Source organism: Corvus hawaiiensis, chromosome 9 (assembly GCF_020740725.1).
Source record: "Corvus hawaiiensis isolate bCorHaw1 chromosome 9, bCorHaw1.pri.cur, whole genome shotgun sequence".
NCBI lineage: Eukaryota > Metazoa > Chordata > Aves > Passeriformes > Corvidae > Corvus > Corvus hawaiiensis.
In genome coordinates this window covers 29,114,343-29,138,799 of record NC_063221.1, presented here as the reverse complement: position 1 = coordinate 29,138,799, position 24,457 = coordinate 29,114,343, and the positions used below count along the sequence as shown (strand labels likewise).

General features: G+C 47.0%; 1 protein-coding gene across 4 annotated transcripts; it reads left to right on the top strand.

The window, feature by feature from the left end:
- Nucleotides 1-168: 168 nt before the first annotated feature.
- Nucleotides 169-23,267, top strand: FYB2 (FYN binding protein 2). 4 transcript variants are annotated; one of them, XM_048313529.1, is made up of 20 exons: nucleotides 169-294; nucleotides 4,041-4,773; nucleotides 5,724-5,918; nucleotides 6,981-7,014; nucleotides 9,547-9,635; nucleotides 10,386-10,414; nucleotides 11,597-11,628; nucleotides 12,467-12,551; nucleotides 12,850-13,003; nucleotides 14,806-14,932; nucleotides 15,058-15,098; nucleotides 15,394-15,463; nucleotides 17,325-17,408; nucleotides 18,648-18,676; nucleotides 19,410-19,470; nucleotides 20,007-20,099; nucleotides 21,866-21,950; nucleotides 22,365-22,521; nucleotides 22,649-22,682; nucleotides 23,124-23,267. In XM_048313529.1, exons 1-20 carry the CDS (start codon nucleotides 286-288, stop codon nucleotides 23,131-23,133), a joined length of 2,151 nt encoding a protein of 716 aa, XP_048169486.1. In that variant the 5' UTR covers nucleotides 169-285; the 3' UTR covers nucleotides 23,134-23,267. The 4 variants fall into 4 exon arrangements, with proteins under 4 accessions (XP_048169486.1, XP_048169485.1, XP_048169484.1 ...); XM_048313528.1 differs by having other exon boundaries at nucleotides 15,055-15,098; nucleotides 19,413-19,470; XM_048313527.1 differs by having other exon boundaries at nucleotides 15,055-15,098.
- Nucleotides 23,268-24,457: the final 1,190 nt, after the last annotated feature.

Below are 24,457 nucleotides of genomic sequence, written 5' to 3'. Positions count from 1 at the left end.
TAATCCTGATCTCTCCCTTTCCCACCCCAAGCCTGCCGCGGTGCTGACATTTGTGGTTCAGGGAACCGTGGGTCAGGTCGAGGGCTGCTGGGCAGGCTCAGCCCTGCCCAGGTGAGGCTCTCCCCGCCCCGGGGGCAGACCCAGCCTCAGCCCAGGTGTGTTCAGGACTCGCTCCGCCTCGCCTGGCGTGGCTGCAGGACGGGCACCGGAGCGAGAGCAGCTGTGGGGGACAGGGCAAGGAACATGCTGGGCTGAACCGCTGGAACCGGCCTGGAGCAGCGAGGGATGGAGCTGGTAACTGCTGGGGCTCTGTCTCCTCTGCACCTGGCCTGGGGGAAGGATTTCTGCTTGGTTTTCTGCTGCCGATTCATAGCTTGGGGCTGTTCTCTCCATGGAGTGCCAGGAGCAGTTCATCCTGGGAGTGAGGTGCGCACTCTCATCACTGCTCCTGCTCTGTTTGGAGACCACACAGATGCTGCTTTGCTGCCCCAAAGCAGGGGCTCCCAGTGCCTGCTTTCTTCTCCTCTCACTCTGACATGAGCTGCAGTTGTGCTTCTTAGTGTAACAAAAACGAGAGTTGGGTTTTACTTATTTATTTGGGTTCTGGCAGAAGCCGGCGGGTTAATGAGTCGATGATATCTGCAGTGCACTCTCGTCAGCCTGCCCGGGGTGCCTGGGCTTGGCTCCAGCAGTCCCACGCCAGGGCAGAGGGCAACACAGATTAAATATTTACCCACCAGAGCTCCCTTGGGAATCGAGATAAAGAATGGAGTAAGCCAGAAAAATTCCAGGAGGGGAACAGGCAGTGCTTCCTCTCAGCTGTCTGGCCTGCCACATCTTGAATGGGGTTTGTCTTCCTGTGTTGATTCATTTTAGAGAAGCGACTTCAGGAAACTAATGAGAATTAGTTCAATTTAGTTAGTTAATGGAAAAGAGAAGCTCTGGGGTGACCTTATTGCAGCATTTCAGTACCTGAAGGGGCTACAGGGGAGGTGGAAAGACACGTTTGACAAAGCCATGGAAGGACAGGATAAGACTTCAGACTGAAAGGGGGCAGGGTTAGATCAGATATTAGGAAGAAATTCTTCACTTAGAGGGTGGGGAGGCCCTGGTTGCCCAGAGAAGCTGTGGCTGCCCCATCCCTGGAGGTGTCCAAGGCCAGGTTCATGGGACTCTGAGCAACCTGGTCAGGGGTTGGAATGAGTTGATCTCTAAGGTGCCTTGCAATCCAAGCCATTCTGAGATTCTATAATTCAGATTCCTTTTCGTTAGTCCAAGGTATCAGCACAAACCTCCTGCTGATGCTCCTTCTGAAAGGCACCTTTATCATAGGCTTAAGCTGAGCTTTATTCTGCTTCCTAGACTGATCTTGATGTTGAAGAGCATTTTATTTATACAGAGAAAATATGGAAAGTTTTGCTGCCCCCTGACTCTGTAATGCTTCTGTCCCCTGACTCCTTAATGCTCACAGCTTTCCGGCCAGTGGAAGTTTGTTTCCTTTTTGCTCTCTTCCCCTCTCATCCTTGCGTGGGCTTTTGCCAAGTGTTTTATTATTCACAGTCAATTATTTGGCCAGATGTAGCTGTAATACACATTGTGAGCTTTTGGCAGCCCTTTAAATTTATTAGTGTATTCTCCCGGCGTGTCAGCTGGTCTGATTTTCAGGGGACCTGAGCCCTCGCTGGGCTCCTGGGACACCGGGACTCCACGTGTGTCCTGCCTGTGACCTGCCCAGCACTCTGTTTAGGCTGAGCATCTCCCTGAGCCAGCTGAAGGTGTGTGAGTCGAACAAGAGAGCTGCTTGGATGGGTTTGTGGTTTTGAAACAGTCCCAGCTCTGATGGAAAATTATCCCTGCAGAGACGGGGAGAACTCGTTGCACTTTGGAGGGTCTGGCTAAGCTCGGCCGTGTGCAAGGAAACAGCATTTGCAGGAGCTTTCTGGGGAGGGATGGATTGCCCAGCTGGGTGTGGGTGTGCAGGAGGTGGCCATGGGATGCGATTTAACCCCATCCACCCCAGCAGTTCCCTGCAGTTGGCTGAGGGCCAGACTTATCCCTCCTTCCCATGAGCATCCCATCAGGCTGCACTTTGGGGGAACGCTGTCCTAGTGAGGGGCACTGAGAGTGCATCGAGCAAGATAATCTCCCACTTAATTAGGCAAATCAGTTGAAGCTGGCATTTCAAGGCAAGAGGAACAGCCATTTGAGGGAGGGAAAGGGAAGCTTGTATCCATCCCTCTGTAATTAATAGTGCCAAACTCGGGATTGTCGCAGCCCATTTCTGCCACGGCCGTGCCAGGGAGAGGCCTGACCAAAAACCCCCGTGTCTGCCTCGCCTGGGGCACACTGAGACAAGCAGGTACTTTTTCCTTTCTCTTTCCTTTGTCTCTGAGGGTGCTGATGAGGAACTCTTTGCTACAATAAGGAAAATCAGCAAGGGGAGGGAAACAGCGCTGAACTCTTCAACTGCTGCTGCAGCATGTGCAGCAGTGATACACTTAATTGCAGCTCCCTGCAATTGCATTAGGGCACCTCACTGCTTTGTTTCCTGTCCGGCATCGCTGGAGGGATCGGGTGCATGTGGCATTTTTTTTCCTGATTCATCCTCCGTGTGCCTCTGGAAGCTCCCATTCTCGTGGCTCGCCGCTAGATTAGCCTGTCTGGGCAGCTCACACGGCATCAGGCTGCTGACCACTAATATGAAATATAATTGGAGCAATTCAAACCTCTCCCCCAAGGGCTGGTTCTTTACATCATGTACTACCCTGTGAAAGTAATAAAGTCAGTGAAAGGGGTTATTCAAGAGAAATTGTCAGTGTTTAATAAATCGTGCAATTAAATGCAATAAAACCTCAGTATGCTATTCATCTGTTCTGTCTTAACACTTAAGGCTGGGGCTTTTTTCAGAATAACGAAGTTCTGTCCTAGATAATTTTTTCCAATTTCCTCATTAGACAGGTTCTCGTGAAGCCTTGCACTGAACTAAGCTGCCAGAGCAGAGCACCTAATGTAATCATGGCATATAAAAAGTTATAGAGCAGTTCAAGGACTTAAGTAGCTCATAAATTTTTCTTCATACTTTCTCCCTAGTTCAGTTCAGGGCTGAATTTAAGCCACGGCACTGCAGGCAAAAATTGTGGTCCCTTCTCTCCAGCGTGGGATGGTGGGACTCAGGGGAGCGAGGGACTGAAACAAAATGTTCTTTAAGTGCCCTTTTAAGCTGCACTGTCACTGATTAGCTCCCTTTCTTCAAGAACCTGGAGTGTGCTAACTGTGTGGGGGAGGAATTGAGTGTCAGAGCCAGTATCCATCACCTGCATTGGGAGGTGCTCTTGTTGTCTCTGTGTGCTACGTTTGCTAAGCGTGTCCTCTGCTTCCTGGGGTGGAATTAAAGGCAAGGGGAGAAGCATCCAAAGAGCCCTGGGGTCCCTGAGCTGAACCAGCACCATGGAGGAAGAGCATTTGGTCCCCAGGGTCATTAGGAATGCACCATCGAGGAGGATATTTAGTGCATCTCTTCCCATGGTGGAGTTTTCTCAAGGAGGGTGGAGATGGACTGGACATCTCTGGAGCAGCACTGGCCTCTCCCCTGTTTGGTGCTTGTGTACTGAAAATAAAGTGCAGCTTTCATAGCCAGCAGGTGCATCAACAGCATTGCAGCACCTCTGCCAGGAAGCTCTAACACTGAATTCAGTGTTTGCCAGATCCTCCCGAGGGAAATTCTCCATCACTGGGTGACAGTGGGGAGAAGGAGGCGCTGGCCTCACTGATTCTGCTTGGTTTCCATGCTTTGCTCCTGCATTTCCCACATTTTCAGCTCTTTTGTCTTCACCAGAAGTGATTTGTGAGCCTTTGGAGGATCCTTTGAAAGAGCGAATTCTCCTCCACTGCTTTTAAATTTTCACCAGGATCGGCACATCCTTGGTGACCAGGGTTGAGTGTGCAGCCCCTTTCTCTCTGAAAACAGTGTGATTGTTTAAATTGCCCATTGCCACCCCTGTAAGCAGCTGTTCTGTGCTCTGCTCTCTCCCCTCACCCAGGAAGAAGCGACTGATTTCAAAGCCCTCCGAGCGAAATTTCAGAATGGCTCCGACTTGGCCCACAAGCTGGGGCAGCCCCACCAGAAACCTCCCACAGAGATCGCCCCCAAGCCTGGCTCTGCAGGGAACACCCCGTCCAGCCTTCTGCCCCTGACTGAGAGAGAGCTGAAAGTATCAAAACCTGCCCACCCCACCTCCCAACCCTCTGTGCCCACCCAGCACAACCCCTTGGCACGGCCTCAAGCCGGGCTAGGTTACAGGGAGTGGATTGGGCACAGCAAAGAGCACAAGGGCAACCCCTCGGAGAAAGGGCTGAGTTCTCCCAAGAGCAGCTCAGAAAAGCCTCTGCTGTCCTGTGGTGCTGACCAGCAAGGATCAAGCCAAACAACTCCAGAGGACCCTTGGCTCCCAGATTCTTTCCAGCATGTCTTACAGATCTGGGAAGAGACTTTATCCCGCAATGAGAAAACAAGTCCAAAGCTCCCAACCCAGCGGGCAGCAAACTCAGCTCCTGCTGCATCAGGCAGTGACAGGATGCGACCTTCTGGAAGGTCCCCTGTGCTGGACTGGTGTGCCCAGAGGAAGGATGCTCTGCATGGCAGTGGGATAGCTCTTCCTCAGGGTCCTGTGAGACACAGGAGCTCTGATGGAGCAGGTGCTGAGGGTGTGGTGGCATCTGCATTCTGCCAGTCGGGTTATCGTGCATCAAGAGAGCCAGCTCAGCACCAGACAGGTATGGTAAGGTGTATTCTTAACACTGAATATAGAAATATGTGAGTATATAGGTGCTCTGGAAGTGCAGGATACAGCAGCTGGAGAGAAAAGCTCCTAAGAGTTGGGACCCTCAAACAAGAGGCCAAACTGGCCCATTGGAATGCTCTGTTCTTTCTCTGGGGGTCCTGGAGATAAGAAATGGGTCTCAAACTGCTGCTCAGCTTGGGTAAGGGGTGGATTCTCCATATCCAACAACTTTTTAAAACTCACTCTAAGTAATTGTCTACATTCTGAGAGTAGGATGAAGACTGAGGACAGGAGACTATCTTAGTTTTGGTGTGCTTTGGTCGTTTGCAATCTCAAGGTAAATGTGACTGCACACAGATGTGAAAGGCTTGACTGGTCTGCAAAGACAGTTTAATTCTAATTAAAATAGCTTAAACCTGAATTCCCCCCACTCTGCACCCTCCCAGCTTTGCAAAAGGTCATATTTAAGATCTGAGAATATATTTCTTAGAGAATCTGGTGCTAGGAAACTCAGAGGCTGTGAAGGTCCCCTTGCTGATGTCACACTGGGTGATGGGGCTCTGAAAGCCTTAAGTCTGTGTTTACCCTGGAAAGCCACCTTGCCTGGGCTGAGCACTGCAAACAGCCATGGCCCCAAATCCTGGCGGATTAAAGTGTTATCAGCGCAGAAAATTGGGCTGGTATTTTATAATCCAGAGGAAGGGAGCTGTCGAGAGCTGAGAGCCCAACATGGTTCATGTGGTACAAATCTGTAAAAATGGACATTTCCATTTGTTCTGCCATTCTGGTAACGTGGTGAGAGACCCCCTGTGTGATGGGGACGCTGAAATTGGGAGGAGGCAGAGCTGGTTAGAAATGTCAGTGTAACAACTAATGATCCTGCATGGATTTTTGCTTAAATCAGGGCTAATTGCTGCCTGTCCTTGTGCTTCTCTGGAGCAGAACTGGAGCCTCCCTTCTGCCAGCCTGGAGCAGGAAAATGGTCTTACAGCCCTGGAAGCAAGTGGCCAAGAATTAAACCTCTCCCTTCAGCTGAATCCCTGGGTCCTGCCCCTGGGAAGCCTCCAAGACCCCCAAAGTTTGATCTCAGTGCTTTCCAAAGCACCATGCCTTTGGTCCACAGAGGAAATGAAACAAGTAAGAGATACTCAGTCTTTTTTCCCCAGATCTGTTCTGTAGAAAATGAATTAAAATGTGCACTTTATTGACATCTGTGAGGCTGCGATTTCAAGTGCACAGAAAAAAGACGTTGTTACTTGTTTATAGCTTCTTCCTCAAACATTAATAAGAGCCCAGCAGTTCCAGTGGGGCCGATTTTTGCTCTTAATCTGGAAAAGGGGTCTGGTTTTCCAGGCTGGACTCCATCCCATGCTCAGAAACCCGCTTCCCTCCCAACTGCAGCGTGTTGAGAGCAGTTTACAGCTGGCTGTAAAGCAGCAGCAGCTGGCTATGAGCTGAGCTGATCTTTATCACTCCTCTTCAATGGGAAATGCCTTGATTCTGGAGCACACAACTGTGGGAAGGCACAATAAAATTGTTAGAAAATAGTCTGCTAATCCCCCCCACTTCTGTTTTAAATACAACAGAGGACAATGTCATTAAGTGTTCCGGCATCAAGAAATGCAAAAGTTCAGTTTCCCATAATAAAACTCTATTGATGTTGCATAATAGAATATTCTGGACCACTTATTAAGCTGCTAAGTGGTGTTTCTTTATAGATACAGGCTTAATTATAGCCAGATCTTTAGGCACAACTTTTGATGAATTCAAAGGGAGCTGCTTTTCTAAGAAGGGCTCTGCTAAAGTCTCTTTGGCTTTACAGTGCCAGTGCTTATTGGTGTGCCCTGGCTTTGATAAGAACGAGAGGGAAGAAGGGTTTTTCACTGAAACTCTTCTAGCCTAGTTGCCTTTTCTAAATATGTTAATTTGAAGGAGGGAACTAGTTATATTTACATGCCATCATCTCCATGCCCTGCCAGTATTGCTGGGTTAGCTGTCTCTAGAAACCTGGGGTTGTTTCCTGGAAACGTGAAATAATGACATATTGACAGAGCCACGGCCCCAGTTTCTTCTGGCAATCCTGTGTCACGCCTGCCTTTGTGTGCAGCCAGGAAGGGCTGTCCCTGTCACACCTCCCACGTGCTCTGTGGGAGCCTGGGCTTGCCTTCCAACACTAACCCTCTGTGTGTTTGTGTGCAGCTGCTGGAGAAGAGGATTACCTGACCCCTGAAAGGTGAGCCTGGGGAGAGGCAAGGTGTGGCTCACAGGTGGCAGGAACATCTCCATCCCATTTCCCATTCAGCCTGGAGGGAACATCCCGCTCCTGGAGGCAGCAACTTGCTCTGGGGGTTGTTCGAGGAAGTGGAAGTGTGCAAGGCCAGGTTGGATGGGGCCCTGAGCAACCTGGTCAAGTGAAAAGTGTCCCTGCTCGTGGGAGAGGGAGGGTTTGGAGCTGGATCATCTTTAAGGTTCCCTCCAACCCAACCCATGCTGGGATTCTGTGATTGTGTGGACCTAGATGGGAAGCTCAAAGCTGATTGGGATGGCCCTCTCCTAATGGAGAAATCTTCATCCCTGTTTCCTCCTGTGAGCTCTTAAAGCCTCATGGAGAGCCATATCCATGTGTCTTTAGGTCTGGTTTAGCTGGTGGGAAGGAGAACACTGGCAGTGCTTTAATTGCACAGTCATCACCCCCCGTGTGGTTTTCGCTTCCTGTTTGCTGTGTACTCAAGGTTTGTGTTTTTAGAAAAGAGATGCTTTTGAGAACTGTTGTTGAAACAAAGCTGTGGCATAACCAGCAGGTGTTGGGGGTTTCTTTGCCAGCAGTAAAGAAGTTTGTACTCTAGCATGATTCTGTGAGCCTGTGTTTGTGCAGCCAACACAACCAGGGCACAGGAGTCACTGCCCTCCCTCACCATCCCAGCCCTTCAGCTGTCTCCACATGCTGAAGTGAGGTTTTTATTGAGTGGTGGTCCAAAATCACTCGAGTTTGTCTGAAAGAGCTCAAAAATCTTGCAGACACAATTCTTCAGTATCCTGGCTTGGCATGAGTGGTTGTGCAGCAGCCTGGGTTTTGTACAACAAGAACAGCAAAAGTGGAGGAAAATACTCATATGCATGTTTTGTTCTACTTGTGTAAAGGGGAAATGGAACAGCTGAACCAAAGCAAAGAGAGGGGAATTCTTAAAATACTTTCTGTGCCCAAACAACTCCTCCAGCTATCGACAGCAAGTTGTTCTTGACATCATGAGGTGCTCCTGACAGTGTGGGCTGATGTTAACTTTTAACCTGTACTTGTCAGAAGAGAACGGGTCAAAAAATAACCTTCTCCAAGCTGTTCTGCACTACAAGAAGCTGTTCTAGCAATGCAATGCAGCAGGATTAGCTGTCTTGCTCCAACACTTGTGATATGGTCTTTACAGTAGGTCACTTGTTAAATATTAACCCTGTGATAACGGAGAAAATGAATTAATTAACTCTGGCATAAAAGCAGAATAACAGCAGTTTGGGGATGGAATTCCCCTCCTCGAAGCCTCACCTGGAATGAGGTTCGGTCTCTTAGAGACCTTGACATAATTTCATGTGCTGACTAATCTTGAGCTCTGATTGCTTGTTTGGGGATAAACACGCTGTGGGACCAGCCAGGCAGTGTCCCCAGTGCTGGGGGGCTGCAGGGGGCTGGGACAGCCTCTGGTATCAGCACAGCCTCCTGCTTGACTTCAGGGTTGTTTCTTTCTCCGATTTCACTGCTGTCAAAGTGCACCTTGAGCTTCTTGTTCCTTGAGTTCTGGTTTGCCCTTAGTCCTTGCTCTGTCGAGGCCGAGTTGTGACAGTGAGGTGATTCCAGGAAAAACAGACCCTCCCTGGGGTTTTTTACAGACTTCCAGTTAGAAGAAGGAAGTTCCTGCTAGAATTCCTCCTGGTGCTCTTTCTCCACCTTACCCTGTCCCCCCATGTGTGTTACAAGCTGTGTTTTGCACCTTTGCTGCTTCCTGGTACATTCCTAAAATGCCCAAAACTGCTGCTGTGGGCGGAAGGGAACACTCAGGGATTCGCCTGGGTAATTCAGGAATGCTGGGTTTTCCCCCTGTGCATCTCCTCCCAGATGACACTAAAGGGAATTTCTGGAGAAGGAAAGGAAGAAGGAGGATGGGGAGATGGGAACTGGACTGGGGAGCCCAACACTCGAGGCTGCGTGGTGCTAGAGCTGTGGTGCTTTCCCTCCTCCTGTGGCTGGCATGTGCCACTCACAGGGTTGGAATGGAGTGGGTGGCTTGATAAGCCCAGGAGCAGGACCTTTAAACATCCCCTCTGCTATCTCTGCTTTCCCTTTTGTTCCCTTCCACGAGAAGCCACGTGCCAAACAGTGCAGCTGGGAATTGTTACCAAAGTACCTGAGTAGGCCTGAAAAACACCACACTCCGATTTCCTTGGATTTTTTTTTTTTGTTGTTCTGTTCCTCCTTGAGGGATTGCTGTAGGCAGGAGACTCTAACCCTGATGTGCTTTGAGCCCTCTAAATGCAGCGTGGCCTCCCAAAGGACCAGCAGTGGGAGAGTGGAGTCAGGGGGAAGGTTCAGCTGAGCCCTGCATCTGCCGCAGGTCTCCTCTCCCTCCGAGGAATTCCTGATTTCACTTTGCTTTTTTTGTAGCCTCACTATCAAAGTGCTTGATTTCCTTGTCCTTAAGATGAATTTTTTCTTTTTTTCATACTACTAAAAGGGACAGGAAAAAGAAAATCTTTTCTCTCTTTTTCATCTTCTCAGTGCTCAACTTGAAGAGTGGAATAATTATGAAGAAACCCCGATGTACCTGAATCAGTCTGGGGACACCACAACCTTGTGTGTCATTGAAGGTACTTTGAAAGTCAGGACTATGAGGTGAATTACATGCTAGCTGGGAAAAAAAGACCCTTTAAAACAGGAAATAATATAGCTTCTTCAAGTTGAGAAAAGCAGCTGCACAGTGGTCTGGGATAACAAGCGTGATTCTCTGTCCTATCCTTCTGTGCAGTGTCAGAATTCTGGGGCACAGACAAAAAGACATTTTGGGGATGAGATGATGCTTATAGTAAAACTGCAGTGGGGAATATCACAAGACATCACCCATGTAGAAGAGAATAAAAAGAAGATAGTGAGGCAAACCTCAGCATCTTCTTGGGAGCAGAAGGACGCAGAGCACAAGACTTTTCCACCTCCATCAATATTTTTTCCCAGTATGATTTTCTCTATGAAAGGTGCCACTGCTCTGCTTTTACATTTTCCAGCGTTGCCTCTTTTGGGGAGGTTATTTCTGCCATGTTGCACTGATTTTCTCTCCCACTGGGAAGGGAGCCAAGCAACTCCCTTGGGGGGAACTGCCACAGCCCTCTGGGATTTCATAGATCCCTGAAAACTCTGGCCAGTCAGGCTTGGTGCTGCAGCTCCCTGCATGTAAACCAATGTTCAAATAGCAAAGGGAGGGACCTGCAGGACATGGTGAATGTCCATGGTGAATGTGTGCCTGGATGCTGAGCATCCCAGCTGAAACTGAGTTTTGCAACTAAAAATGTAGTGACTTTAACATGGACTAAAAATTAATATCTGTTCATAAATATCTTTCCTAGTACCTAAGGCAGAGCCTCAAAAACACAAGGTGAGTGTCTTGAAAACTTTTAATATCTGTATTTCTTACCTTCCAAGAATTTCTCTGTGTGTTCTCTGTGAAGACTCTCAAAAAATAAATAAGAAATTGCAGAGGGGACACAAAGACTAATGAGATTCCCAAACACACCAGTGGGAAGAGTCAGTTCCCTTGACTTCCACTGCAGAAATGTAAGGAAGTGATAACACCAGCTGGATGTTGGTAGTAGACCAAGTAGATGTTAGGCACAAATATCAAGAATGTGAATTTTTGAAAGACAAACCCAATTAAATGTTCTGGAAATTCCTGGCAAGGGTGAGCTGGTGCTGGTAATCCCTTTGTGAAGATGTAATAGGAAAATTGAGCCAGGCTGCTTGGCATGGCAGCACCCTTGAAGTCCTGGCTCATAAGGGAGAACAAGTTTGGTGGGCACAACTGGAGGGGTTTTCATCCCCTGGTGCAGGGATATCTCTGCTGCAGATCACTCTTTTTGCTTCCCCCTGGCTGCAGAGGTGGCAGTTCCCCTCGGCAGTGGGGATATCCTGCAGGGAAGGCAGGATCCTGCGTGGCACGGGGCAGGAATTGCTGAAGCTGGTCCTAGAGAAGCCCTGCTTGGCTGAGCTCAGGGGGCAGCTGGGCTGAGAGCACACATCACCTCGTGCCAGGAGATGTCCAGGTCCTGGCTATGAGTTCTGGCCCTGCTGAAACAGGGGAAACTACTCTTTGTAAAATGTCAAACTCTACTTTCAAGTCCTGGCTTGCAAAGCCATCAAACTGCCTGGGAAATAGCACAGCTTTCCAAACATAATTGTCTGTGTGTGATTTGCAGAGAGGTTCTCTGGCTTGGACAGAGTCTCATTTTATGGTAGGCTGGGAAATCTTTATTTAAATTAAAAAAACTTCCACCTCCTCTGCCATCTCTCCAGTCTGAAATAGCTTCCTTGCTGACCAGTAGCTTCATTGGTCCAACCCTAGCACTGTTTCATTATCCCCATGTAGTTTGTCAATATGTGTATGCCCTGTCCTGCAACGTAGATGAAATATCCTTGCCTGATGACTATTCCAAACACAAAATACTTCTGGGCTTTCTAAAGAAATATTTCTTTAAATGCTGGTTGACAGTTGAGGCCTTGTATGAAAGCTTGACTGCTGAGAAAACACAGTGGCTGAAGGCTTTCCTCTTCTTTATTCTAGAAACAGAAGATTTTCCCCTTTGCCAAATCCAGGTAATTTCCTTTCCTCTCTCTCAAACTTCTTCTCGCCCCACAACTGACTCAGGTTAGGAATTGAATATTGCAACACTCAGTAAATAGAAAGAAATATATTTCATATATTTCATGACCAAGACAGCGTAGATGGTGCTTTTCTATGCCAGCACTCATGGTTGCTAAGATGGTTTTCATTCTAAAGCATAGCTGGAGGGGAGATTGTAAAAAAATTACACTGTCTGTTCCTACTGGAACCTGAACTCTTCCAGTGTAAGCAGGGAGAGTTATTTATGAGCCTCTCAAGCTGGGGCACCTGGTTCTAGATCCAAGGCAAGGCAAAGTCCACACTGAATTTCACCCTACAAATGTCACACTCCAAGCTCCTTGTGGTGTGTATTCATGATCACTGTCTGAAGGCTGGGGTTTTTTGATGGGGATTGAAGAGTTATGTGATAAAATGGGGTAATTTTCGTGGGAAATGTGATGATGGAACAAAAGTTATCAAGTCCTGCACCCTGTTGCTGTATCTTCTTCCCTAAATCTTGATGCAGTGTGGTGAGAGGCACACCATGTGATCCAGGTGCCACTACAAATGGATCTAATTTGTCCATTCCTGCTATGAGGAAACAATCATATTAGTTTATCTCTCTTCCAAGAATGATTTGTATTATCCCCGAGTGACCACTGGCCTTTAGATTTGGATTTGCCCTTACTTTACTGGTGGTCGCTTGGGCATCTCCCTCATCAGAGGGAGAATGGGCTGCCTCCTTGGGCACTGTCATATGGCAGTGTGTTTTTCTGTGGCTTTGCTGAAGTGTCTGCCTGCTGAGATCTCTCTCATTTCTGAACATTTCAGTCCAGAAAGAGCTATAATAGAGGATGAAAAAGAGGGAAAGCCAAGTCATGGAAGAACGAAACTGGAAGTGTACAAAATTTTCCAGGTATTGTATCCTCGAGATTAATTTTAATAATTATTATGGGATGTCTCTTCTCCTTCTGTCCTCCCTCTCTTTGGGAAACAGTTGAAGCTTGAGCCCTTAATCCCAGGTTTTCTGCCTTCTCTTTTGCCTGTTCATCACTCAACTGCTTCAGCCTAAGAAGCTGATGGAGAAGGGTGTGAAACTCTTTTAAGTCCACAGATAACCTATATTCTTATGGATACATAGATATATAATAGAATTATATATTAGGAAGCCATTTCTAAGGACTGCGTTGACCAAACCAAACGCTTGATCCCAGACAGGTGGAAATGAATACATGTCTCCCACCAGCCAAGCCAAGGGAGATGGCAGAGGTGGGCTGAAGGTTCTGCAAGGGAAGCAGGATGTGACCAGTCCCCAAACTGCAATGTATCCAACCCCACCAGGGCTGGCAAAAGACAGAGCAGAGCTCCGTGAGTATCTCGTTGCGCCGCTGAGTGTTTCCTCCATCCCCAACCCCATCTGCTGCCCAAATACCTCTTCCATATGGGAAAAAACGTTAAATTTGGATGCAACTCTTGAACCAATTTAGTTAAAGCAGGGCAAAAGGTTGCATGAGCATTTGTATTCTGGTCTGAATCATTTATTTTGGCTGTGCAAATAGCTTCCTAAGTTGGTTAACCATCTGCGTAACTCCGGCCGAGGTGTTTGTTTTTCTAGCAGATTGCCCTTATCCGTGAGAGCTGAAATCCATCTCCTCTGCTCCTTATAATTTATGGAGTCTCAGGAAAGCGGTTGGGGCAGAGCACACGTGAACAGGATGAGAGCCTGAAGTCTCCCTCTGTCCCTCAGTGAGATGGGTGATGGCTCCTTGCTCCATCTCCTTGTGGTGCCAGGCTGGCTTTGGGCTCCTTCTGCCAGGATACTCTGAGACAGTGACCAGAGCTGCTGATAGGCACCTCAGCTGCACAATTAAACCAAATTACATTCCCTCTGTAAGCACAGTTTTGCAGCTTAAGCTATAAATGTTCATGGGTCCTATTCTGCAAAGGCTCTGCAAGCCTCTGGTGTGATATGGCAGCATTTCAAAGATGAGAGAGAGAAAAGTAGCTCTGTTATGGGCTCTGTGGACACACCAGGAGTGTGAAGGAGAAAGTGTAAATTGACTGTGACCGTGGTTATTTTTATTGGTGTGGTTCTCAGGTATTATTTTTTTTTATTAATATTTTAAATCACCTCATAATAATTTTCTGGTTTGGTTGGTGTCTGTTTCTGTAAAAAATCCTGCTGGTTTGCTTGGCCTTTGAACAGCTGGAGGTAATTTCTGTTGGGACTTTTTTTTTCAAAGTGCTCCTGGTGACCCTCCTGCTTAAACAGAGAGGCTGATTTGGAGAATTGTTGGGTCCCACCCCTGCCTGCTTTTCTTCTTGGTGGAATTTGAATGTTTTGCAGAAATTTCGGTCTTTAGCTGGACCAGACTGAGATGGCACCTATGTCCAGCAAGACCTACTGCAGGAATCAGAATGGTTTGGGTTTTGGAGGGACCTAAAAGATCCTCTCATTCCACCCCTTGCCATGGGCAGGGACACCTTCCACGATTCCAGGTTGCTCCAAGCCCTGTCCAGCCTGGCCTTGGACACTTCCCATGTTTACTTACCAACACTATCTGCTTTTATTTGTGTGGCTGCATTTCTGTGTTGCTCCAACTCTCTTTAATCAGTTTTAAAGTTTTAACATTGCCACTTAAGAGTTCTCCAGTAATAATCTTTTTCTAACCCAACTCCCAGGCTTGATTCCAGCCCTCAGTGAAATCCAACTTTGGGATACTCATCCTCCTTGGGTCCTTTCCAAGATGTTGATTTACAGGTGTATTCCAAAGGTCTGGTTCATTATTTGGATCTTAACATTTCCACCAACCATGCTAAGCTTTCCCTCCAATCACTTCTCTGGAGATCCAAGAATAACCTCTTGGATGTTTTTAGGTGAGGAAGGTTTGGGTCAGTCAGAGCTGCCAAAATTGAGAATATCAATGGACATTTTAATTTTTTTAAACCTAAAATATTTCTATGACTTTTAAAATTTTTAAAGCTAAAAACTTTGAAAATTGTTCACTTTTGTTTCTTGAAGTGTCTCAGAGGAGAGAATTTACTGGACTCCTGGAATGGAAAATATATCTGCAGGCTCTTATTTGTTGTGTTACCCTTAACAGGTGTCCTTGCCCTGAGGGAAGTTCCTCAGAAAAGCTCCAAAAGCAAAGATCCTTTCTCATTTCCAGGGCACAGCGAGGGTGTTGGTGCTCCAAAGCCAGGGGTGGAAGGAACAGCCTTGGACCAAAACCCTTGGCAGTCTCTGCAGGCACCAGAGGACATCTATGATGACGTTGAGGAGTTGCAGGACAGACTGTGAGTGTGGGCCTGGGCTCTTGCAGCGCCTGTGACTATGAAATGTCATTTAAAATGTCATTTAAAATGGCATTTAAAATGTCTGCTGCAGCAAACCCCCATGTCACACTTGTGTCTTCCAGCAGCCACGGCTCAGATGCCTCAAGTTCCTTCACTTCAGACAGCAGTAAGTGGGGAAGCTCAAACAGGAGCTGCTTTTAATTTGGGCTGGTCCCTGGGAGATGCTGGGAATGGTTTCATTTCGCTGTCAGCATCTACAGTGTCTCCTTCTGGGTGGGTTGCTCTGAATTCCCATTAAAACCAGTGGGGAGTAGTATACATGTCTAGCATGGAACTCATCTGAGCAGCCCTGAAGCCTCTGTGAGAGTAAAATGTAAAAGGTCTGGGTGCAATTTGTCCAGCAAACCTCACCTTATTGCTACTGAATGGGGCTTGTCTTAATGGCATGCCTTGGTTTTAAGTTTCAGGAAACAGCTACGAGGAAACATATGAAGATGTTGAGATTGGGGGTGATAATCCAGCAAAACCAGGGTAAGATGCAATTTCTTAGCCTGTATTTTGAAATTCTGGCCATGCAGCCTTGATCTCACATGCCAGGTACTGGCTGGAAGCCTTTTTTCTTCCTGACTCAACTGCAGAGAAGTTGTTGCATGGGTGGGTTTCTTCCCTTCCTCCTCCCTCTTTCCCTTCTGGCTGACACTTAGGGAGAAAAAAGTCACTACCAAAATTAAATCCTGAAGCAGTGAGGGGGATCTTTTTTCCTGTAACACCTTCCATCCTCTGGAAGTACTGCCCTTCCAGACCTCTCCCTGCATCAAACACACAGGACAGTCTCACTTGCCTTCTCTTGATTAAAAGTGTTGCTCGGCTGTAGCTGAGAATTGGCACCTTTTTTGTGTGTGCCAAAAGATGTGATGCTCAAGGGACAAATTGTCCCCATAAAACAGGACAAAGTGCTCACATTTGAGATCACAGAAGGCTGGAAAAGAACCTGATGTGCTGTAACTAACTTGCAACCTGCTCTTTTTTATATAGCCTCTCAAGATGTTTGCTTCCACGGGGTGTGTTATAAAACCAATGAGTTTTGCAGCCTCGGGTTTATATGTTGCCTGAGCTTCCCAAATGGATTAAGAGGTGAAACGTGAAGTTTAGTTGGGTTTTGTGTGGTTCCCTACCCTCATGCAGTAAAAAGTTGCCTTTGGAAGGAACAGAGACAGCCCTTGGGGAAGGCATATGTGGCACACAATAGCTTGGAGAGCATCTGGTGGCTCTCTCCTGAGGAGCAGTGTGGGAGGGATAACAAGGTGTTGCTGTACATCTGCTTTTCCCTTACGGATGGGGGGCTTGCACTGGCCTGCATCTGGATCCCAGTCCAGCTTCCATGTGGATGTAGAGCCTGTGTGTGTCAGAGAGGGAGGAAAAAGGGGAAAGCTGAAAGCCTGGAGGTGACAGGATGGTTATTAAAAGAAGGAAGTGTCACTTCTCTGCAATTTGTCCATGGGAGTTGTGTGGTGGGGGTGCACCATCTTCTCCAACCCCGAGGGAGGCGTGTTCCCAGATGGATCATGCACATCCCCACCCCCTGGAAAGCACATCCGTGCCTCTTCTTTGCCCCTCTGCACATGGGTGCAGAGCAGTGGCAGAAATTAAACTCTCCTGCTGATTCACAGAGGAGCAGTGCATCTTGCTGGGGCTGCAGAGGAATTTGAAGACCATTTGGGACCAAATTTACAGGTTTCAGAGGTCAGGGTCTTAATCCCCAAACCAGCCTTCCTGTGATCCTTCTATTGATCCCACGTGCAGGATTAAGTGTGCTGATACACATAAAGGGTTTTTAATAGTCCTTGTGCAGGGGTAACAACCCCCAGGGGAGGATCTGGGTTGCTTGCAGATACTTTACTAGAAAATTGCTGTGTAGATTTGCATCCCTTCTCAAACTTCAGGAGGAACTGTGTGCCATGGACCATGCTCCTCAAGGACACACACAACAGAAGTGTGTGATGGAGGGTGGCTCAGAAGGTGCCCCTGATGGCTCCTTTAATGGTCGCTGCAACGCTTCTGGGTAATGCTGCCCTTTCCTCAGGGGTTTTCACTCCAAATAAACTTGGATCACCCTCTAGTTGTTGGGTCAGAGGAGAACAAGTTCAATTAACACAGAAAAGTTTGAAGCTAAGCAAGGATTTGATCTTGGACTTAATAATTAAGCACCTTTTGCTGTGCTGGTGCTTATCCCAGTGAGTCTATCATCCATATGATGCTGTTAAGGCTTAAATTCCTCTTCTGAGCTGAGGTCCAGGGTCTGCTGACCTTCCTTTCCCTGCCTCAGGATCTCTGGGGCTGCTTCTGCACCTTGTGTCTCTTTTAATTTAAAACCTGTTTCTCTTTTGGACAGAACAGAAAAACAGAAGAGATTTGGAAACCTGTTTAAGATAGAAAAGTTGAAGCTGAACAATTTCAGGCTCAAGGACAACCTAAGGTAAGAAAATGTTGATGGTCTCACCCCTTCCCCCTTTAAGCCTGAGGACTCTTTCTGGCAATAATTAGAGAGCAGGAGGTTCTAGGAGTAAGGAATACAGCTTTTTTGGGAAAACTTAGGCCAAAAGTACTTCTATCAACTCACTAGGAGCTGCTATGGCATGTGTGGCCAATGGTCCATCTGTGCAGCTTCTCCAGAACCTCTGGCATCAGGAATCTACAGGAGCTGGTCCTACAGCAGTTTCCAGGTTTCCATAGATTTTCTGCTGCCTCTGGTACCTTTCTGATGCCTCAGCATGACACGAGGTGCACAAGGGAATGTAGGAATGTGATACATGCTGCCTTGACCTGTGAGCCAGGATTAGGGTCGGCCTTGCTGATGTGGCACTTGAGAGTTGAGAGGTTTTATTCCAAGTCCCATTCAGAGCCAAGCTGGCAACAGCATCTGCTGAAGAAGTTTGCCAGTGAGTCTTTAGTCTAACAGGGTAGAGGATATTGTATAACTTCCTACAGTGCCTTTTTGGGTACTCTAATATTCAAAACCCTGGATAAGTTTCCAGGGAAATTGCCTTTTCCTCAAGTGTGCAGTAGCTGCCTGCAGAACCCCTCCTCCACTGCTGCCAGTGAGTGCCTCACCCTGTGCACAGTGCCTGAACTCCAGGAAAACGCTGCCTTTTCTTATTTCTTTGGAAAATCCAGGTTAAATATTTCCTCTTTTATGTTAGGGAGGTTTGTTTTCCTTACAAACCTCTTCACAAGAGATGCTCTGCTGTGTCAGTGGCTCCTTTAGATAGAAATGTCACTATAGGGAGCCACCCACCAGGTTTTGTGCCATTCCCCTGTCTCAAAGAACCCTTAAAACTCCTGAAATCATCTTAGACATTGTCACATTTGAATTCCTGGCCAGCCCCTGGCACTGCAGATTTACAGGAGGGGATTACTACTGACTACAATTGCCAACTGTCCAGCAACACTCTTGCTGTTGGGAAGGGCAGCAGGAGTTTGGGCTGTTCTTTGGATTCAGTGTAGATATTTTCTGCTTGATGAACACATGGCTGTTGCTTCTATCAGGATGGAAATGCCTATTTAGCAAGGGATGTCATTTTGGCACATGCTGTTAGTACCATGGAGCCCATGCACCTCGACCTGTCTCCATCACTGGCAACCTGTTGGGGCTCGTGGCTTTTTGGGTAATGCTGATGTGCAGATCTGTTTCTAAAAGCCTTTTTTCTATCCACAGATTGGTTTCCATTTCAGCACCAAATTTAGGTAAGCACATACCTGTACCTGACTCCAGGGGATTTGTGTGTGTTTGAAAGGGCAAATATTTTGTACAGTCAGCTTGGTGCATCCTGCCTTTCCAAAAATCATGTAATGTGGCAGCAGTAGCTTTGAAGACTTGATAGAAATTTGTGCTTCACTCAAGCATGAGGGTTTCGCTCATTTTTGGGTGGTTTTGCTTTAAAGAAGAGCATTCCTCCAGCAGATCTGGATATATTCAGGAAGGTAATGTGCAAAGCAGTCCGTGCTGAACCACTGCTCCCAGGCTGGACGTGGTGTGTGAGCCCGTGGCCCTCTGGCAGCTCTCTGTAAAATCTTTATTCCTGCCTGCTGGAGGGTCGAGTTCATCCTTTACATAAATGGGGTGGATACAACCTCAACCTTCAGTGAACATGCCCATGTCCTTGGGATAGGAGCCCTGCCTGGGCTGGCTGCAGTGCAAAGCTGGGGCTTTGCTGCTGCTCCTGCTCCATCTGTGGAGCTGGGTGGCCAAACCCACCCAGAAAACTGCCCATACACCCAACTAACCAGCCTGAGCATCATTCCTTGTGCTGGACCTTTGCTGGGTGTTGGGAGTCCTGAGTCTCCTTTTGCATTTCTTTGTCCCCCTTGGGTCAAGTGATGAGAGCAGCCCAAATTTTCCTCTGCAATACATTATTTGGAGTACCAGGCTCAAAATGACATCTCCTAATGATTTTCTTTCCTGCATTTTGATTGACAGCAGCTGTCTCCCAGGAGGACAACGTGTACGACGATGTCGATGTGGGGCAGAGAGAGACCAGGTGAGGAGGGTGCCCTGTCCTGGGGTTGTCCTCAGCCCAAGGAGATTTTCCTCTTGGCACAAACCTATGCCTGGTACTGTAACCCACTGAGGGTCATGAGCTGGTTGGGATTCAGTCCTCTGGAGACAATCCAGGTGCCCTCCCTGTGTGTGTTTAATTTGGCAGGATGTTTCCTTGCTGTTACCCATTTAGTGCCAGAGACGTGAAAAGGAGGGAGCGGCTCCCTGAAACACATGAGAAATCAGATCTTTTTCCTAAGGAAGGAAAACTCAGGCTCCCAGACCCGATTATCAGCCTTGTCCTGGCAGGCTCCTTGTCAGAAAAATTACTTCTAATAGGAACAGCATGTCCTGGTGCCTTGCTGCCAGATGATTGCGGTGGCTGCGCGTGCTGGTGTAAATCACAGCAAGTGTTTGATTTCAGTGCAGGGTGTGGGGGAGACGGAGAAACAGCCCGGCTCTGTAGGTACATGGGTGTGGGGAGGGGACACGATCTGCTGGGAAAAACCTGAATTCCTGTGTGTCTGTTCCTCTCAGAGGGAAGGATGAGAAGTACAAAGTCCGGATGCCAAAACTTCGGATGGTGAGAGAGTACAAGGACAAAAGGAAAAGCATCGACGATGTGGAAAGGTCTTGATTTCCATTCTGTGTTCCCGTTCTGTCTCACTTTGTGCACGTCTCCTGAGTAGTTTCAGGAGTGGGATGTCCCTGATTGCACAGACATTTTGTGTTGGCTGCTAGTCCAGGGTCCTTTTCCTTTGAAGCCAGATTTCAGGAATCTTTGCAGAAAATATCTCAAGGGTGAAACAAACTCTTGGATCTGAACTGAGCACAAGGGGGCATACCCAGAGGTCTTATCCTGAAGTCTTGTCATGACTTTCCACTGAGCTGAGACAAAAAACTGTTACTTGCTGTATATTTGGCTCCTTTTTTGCTATTTTAGTAGGTTTAGATTAGATTTTAGGAAGGAATTCCTCCCTGTGAGGGTGGGGAGGCCCTGGCACAGCCTGCCCTAGAGAAGTTGTGGCTGCCTCATCCCTGGAAGTGTCCAAGGCCAGGCTGGGCAGGGCTTGGAGCAACCTGGGCTAGTGGAAGGTGTCCCTGCCCATGGCAGGGGGTGAAACCATTATATGATTCTAAGATTTTATGATTTTGGCAAGAGCCTTGTATTTAAAAGTCTTGATTATTTGGGCTAAAGTCTTGATTATATTGGACTCTTGGTGTGCCATTTGTGCATAAAAGGAAAATTTTTTTTGTTTGTTCGGGGCTTTTTTGTTTGGTTGGTTTTTTGGGGGTTGTTGTTGTTTGGGGGTTTTTGTTTTGTTTTTGGTTTTTTTTGTTACTGGTGCTGCAAAGATTCGCCATGAAGTGGGGGATTTCCTTTCCCTTTCAGATCACAAAAATGTGCATCACAACAACCTTTTTCATGACCCAATACCTTCAAACAAATACAAAACAGAGACCCATTTTTCAGGTTCTCACCACAGAGTTCCTGCATGGGGTTGCTCAAACACCAGTGGTTGTGCTGTGCAAAGTCACAGGTATAACTTCACAGACATCAGGGAGTCCAGACAATTCCATCCCTTCCTCGGAGATCACAGGTCCTGCAGGCTGAGACTGCCGAGGAGGAATCTCTTCACACCTTAAGAGTCCCTAATTTCAACTCTTGTTTCGCCTCGTCTTTAATTTTAAGTGCATCAAAATGAGCCAAGGATGAATAATTTATTACAAATGGGTGGGGGTTTTTGGCTTGGTGTTTGTTTCCTGTCTTGGTTTTAAAATGAGTGCTAACAGCTGTAATTTCATGTACCACAAAGAGTGGCATCCCCATATGCAGGGAATGCCCCATTCCCTTTAAGTGGGTTATAAGAACTTGTTTTCCACTTTACAGTGCCATATAAATGTCTGCTTGGGGGACTTTCTCCTCCATGTGCTAAAAAACCCAAAGAAAATCTGGAGAGCTGCGTCCAACCCCAGTTCCATAAGTGACTCAGGATGAGAGTTATCTGGGGACCCTTTATGTCTGAACATAAATAAAACCAGAAGGAGACAGGCTGCTGGGGGAAAAGCGAATTGTTGACTTCCATAAAAACGGGGCTGATTTGAAACACTCAATAGAGAGTTTATTTGTTCCCACGCTGCTTACAGACCGAAAAAAACCCAAAAATTATCCCAAATGGAGATACAAAATGGCTCAAGTTGTGCCTCACTAAGAAATTCGAGTTGTCTATTCACCCTTTTTTGAGAAATAGGGATGTGAACAGTTTGCTTTCCTCTTCCAAGGGTTCCTTGCAGACGAGGCTGGAATTAGACTTTGGGTTGCAACTCCAGATGTGCCAGGGGTTATTTACATGGAGCTCAGAAGTGTGTGTGTGTGTGTTTATCTCTTCTTGCAGAAATATCTTCCAATTCAAGAAGAGCAGTGAAGAAAAGAGCAAGAAGATGGAAAAAGAAGAGAAGTTATTTAGAGAGACATTTATGGTGCGTGTCCTTCTAGCTGTGTCAGGGGAGGAAAGCAGCTCTGTGGCTTGTTCAAAAGACACATGCTGCAATGTTGTTGGTCCTCAGTAATGCTGGGAAAGTTGTCCCACCGACCTGTTGCCTTCTCCCCTAATCTGGGATTTCCAGAGGAGAAAAGCAGCTCCATGGTTTGCTTAAAAGACGGCTGGTGGAACCTTCTTGGTCCTCAGCTCTGCTGGGAAAGTTGTCCCCTGACCTGTTGCCTTCTCCCCTAATTTGGGATCTTCATCAGAGACGTTGCAGGGGTTTTTCCTCCCTCCTTCTCCCCAAAGCCTCACAACCCATCCTGCAATCTCTCCCTTCCTCCCTCCCCACTGCCCTTACAGAGATTGCCCACAAATAGAGAGCAATTGCTGGTTCCTTCCTGTCCTGCAGTACCATAAGGAGATCCGTGTCCTCGCCACGGCCGCTGCCGCGTGCTCAGTGCCCAGCCAGAGGCGCGCTGACCTCCCGCTCACAGCTGGGGAACAGCTGGACGTGATCGATGCCGTGCAGGGCCACGCCGTGATCTGCCGCAACTCCCAGGGCAGATGTGAGTCTGCAGCCCAGCTTTGGGGGGCAAATCAGCTCCCAAAGCACAGCATGTCCTTCGTGCTCAGCCACTCTGGCTGCATTTGCTCAGTTTTAACTAATTCCCTTCCTTTTTCCTCTTGCCTCAGATGGGTATGTTCTAGTGGAGCACTTGAACTTCAGGTAAACTCTGATTTTTTTATTTATTATGATGCACATTTTCCTCTCTTTCCTGTGTGGGGATAGCAGGAGAAACCTACTTAAAACTTCTGAAGGCAGGGGGAGTTAATGTCAACAGCCACTATTAAATATTAAATATTAAATAAGTATTTCCAGTCTTGCTCTGCTGCTGTACAAGTTTCCAGTCCAACTGCAGCTAAAAAAAGCCCCATCCAGTCATGACTTGTATAAATTGGAGATTCCTGACTTGCCTTCAGATATGCCATATTAATTCACATCTGCTGCAAACATGGGCCACTCAGTGTGCCTTGCTTTGCCAAAACACACCCTGAAATTCCCTGCTGCAGCGTTTCCTTGCATGCTCATGCATAATTCACACAAATGAGCCTCCTCTTACCCAGGTGGCCCTTGCTGGAAAAATTTCTTTTTTTTTCTTTGAGACAGGCAGTACTAACTGCCCTGAGAGCTGCTCTCCCCTGGAGCATCCCTGAAGGTCTCTTTTTGTGCTTCCTGCATCCATGACAGCCCACATTGGTCAGCTGTGGAGTAGTGATGGGAATGTAAATAAAGCTGGGGTTTTTTACACCATTTAATGTGCAAGAGATGTTTCCTTCTCCTTTTTTCCCCCTGCCATTTCGAGCATGTCTTCAGTGATTATTAGTTATTTTCAGTATTTCTCACTTTTTGGAGTACCCTGTTGGTCAGCTCTGAAATAGAAAAATAAAATAGTGCAGTTCAGTTGCTCCATCTCATTGTTGTCAGAATTGCAAGTTTCCCCAAAAGATTTTCTCTTTAAAAAGCAAACCATATAAATTTGAACTGGTTTTGGTCTTAAAAGTGTTGGGAGAAGTACTACGTATCACCACTCTTGCTGTGTTAAATATATAAAACAGTGGAAAAGTTGACTCATTTCTCTGAAAAAAAAAAAAAAAAAGGGGAGAAAAAAGAGTAAATAAAGCACTCAGTCAAAATTTGCTTTATTTTTGTAAGCTAACTTAGGCATCCCACATATGTAAAGGCCGACTCCTGGCTCCCAGGGGCTCGCAGCTACAGGGAGCTACCCAACAGTTGCCCCTGTGTTCAGGCTGTTCCATCTCCACTGTGGGCCTGGAGGATGATTACTTCTTTTAAGAAAAATGCTCCTAAATGTAGGAAGAGAAACATAAATTGCTAATGGCTTCTCCTCTGTGTATTCTGTAGATACCTTTTCAAAAGCAAAAAAAATGGGGATAAAGTTTTTACATGGCTTTGAAAGAAAAAAAACCCTTAAAATCTGACTGTAGTGTACAGCTTTTACCCCTGCCTGGCATATTTTAAGAGCCCATATCAGTTTTCTCATAAATATCCTAAAAATGTAAGATGTTTTAATTAGAAATTATTAAATGTTCCACGCTTAAGAAAAATAAAAGTGCTGTTTGCCACAGGGCCATTTCAAAGCATAGGAGACATCAGTAAAAAAACCAGAGCAAATATTTAACATTTACTTTTAAGTCTATACAGGCATTCTTATTTATTTTACCATGTGGTCACTATTAAGTGCATTGGCCTGCATCCATCCTTGCAGCAAAAAAAAAAAAAAAATAAAGCACTCCCCTGTAAGCATGCGCAGCTTTGCAGCCCTGCCAGCCCAAATATTTGGATTTTTCTGGTGGGGATGGAGAGTTTGGGGAGCTGGAGTGCGTGTTTGGCTTTGGCACAGGCTGGGATGTGCTCTGTGCCCTTCACCTCCATCCCTTTGCAGGGAATCGGCCCCAGGGAAGTGCTGGAGATGGTTTCTC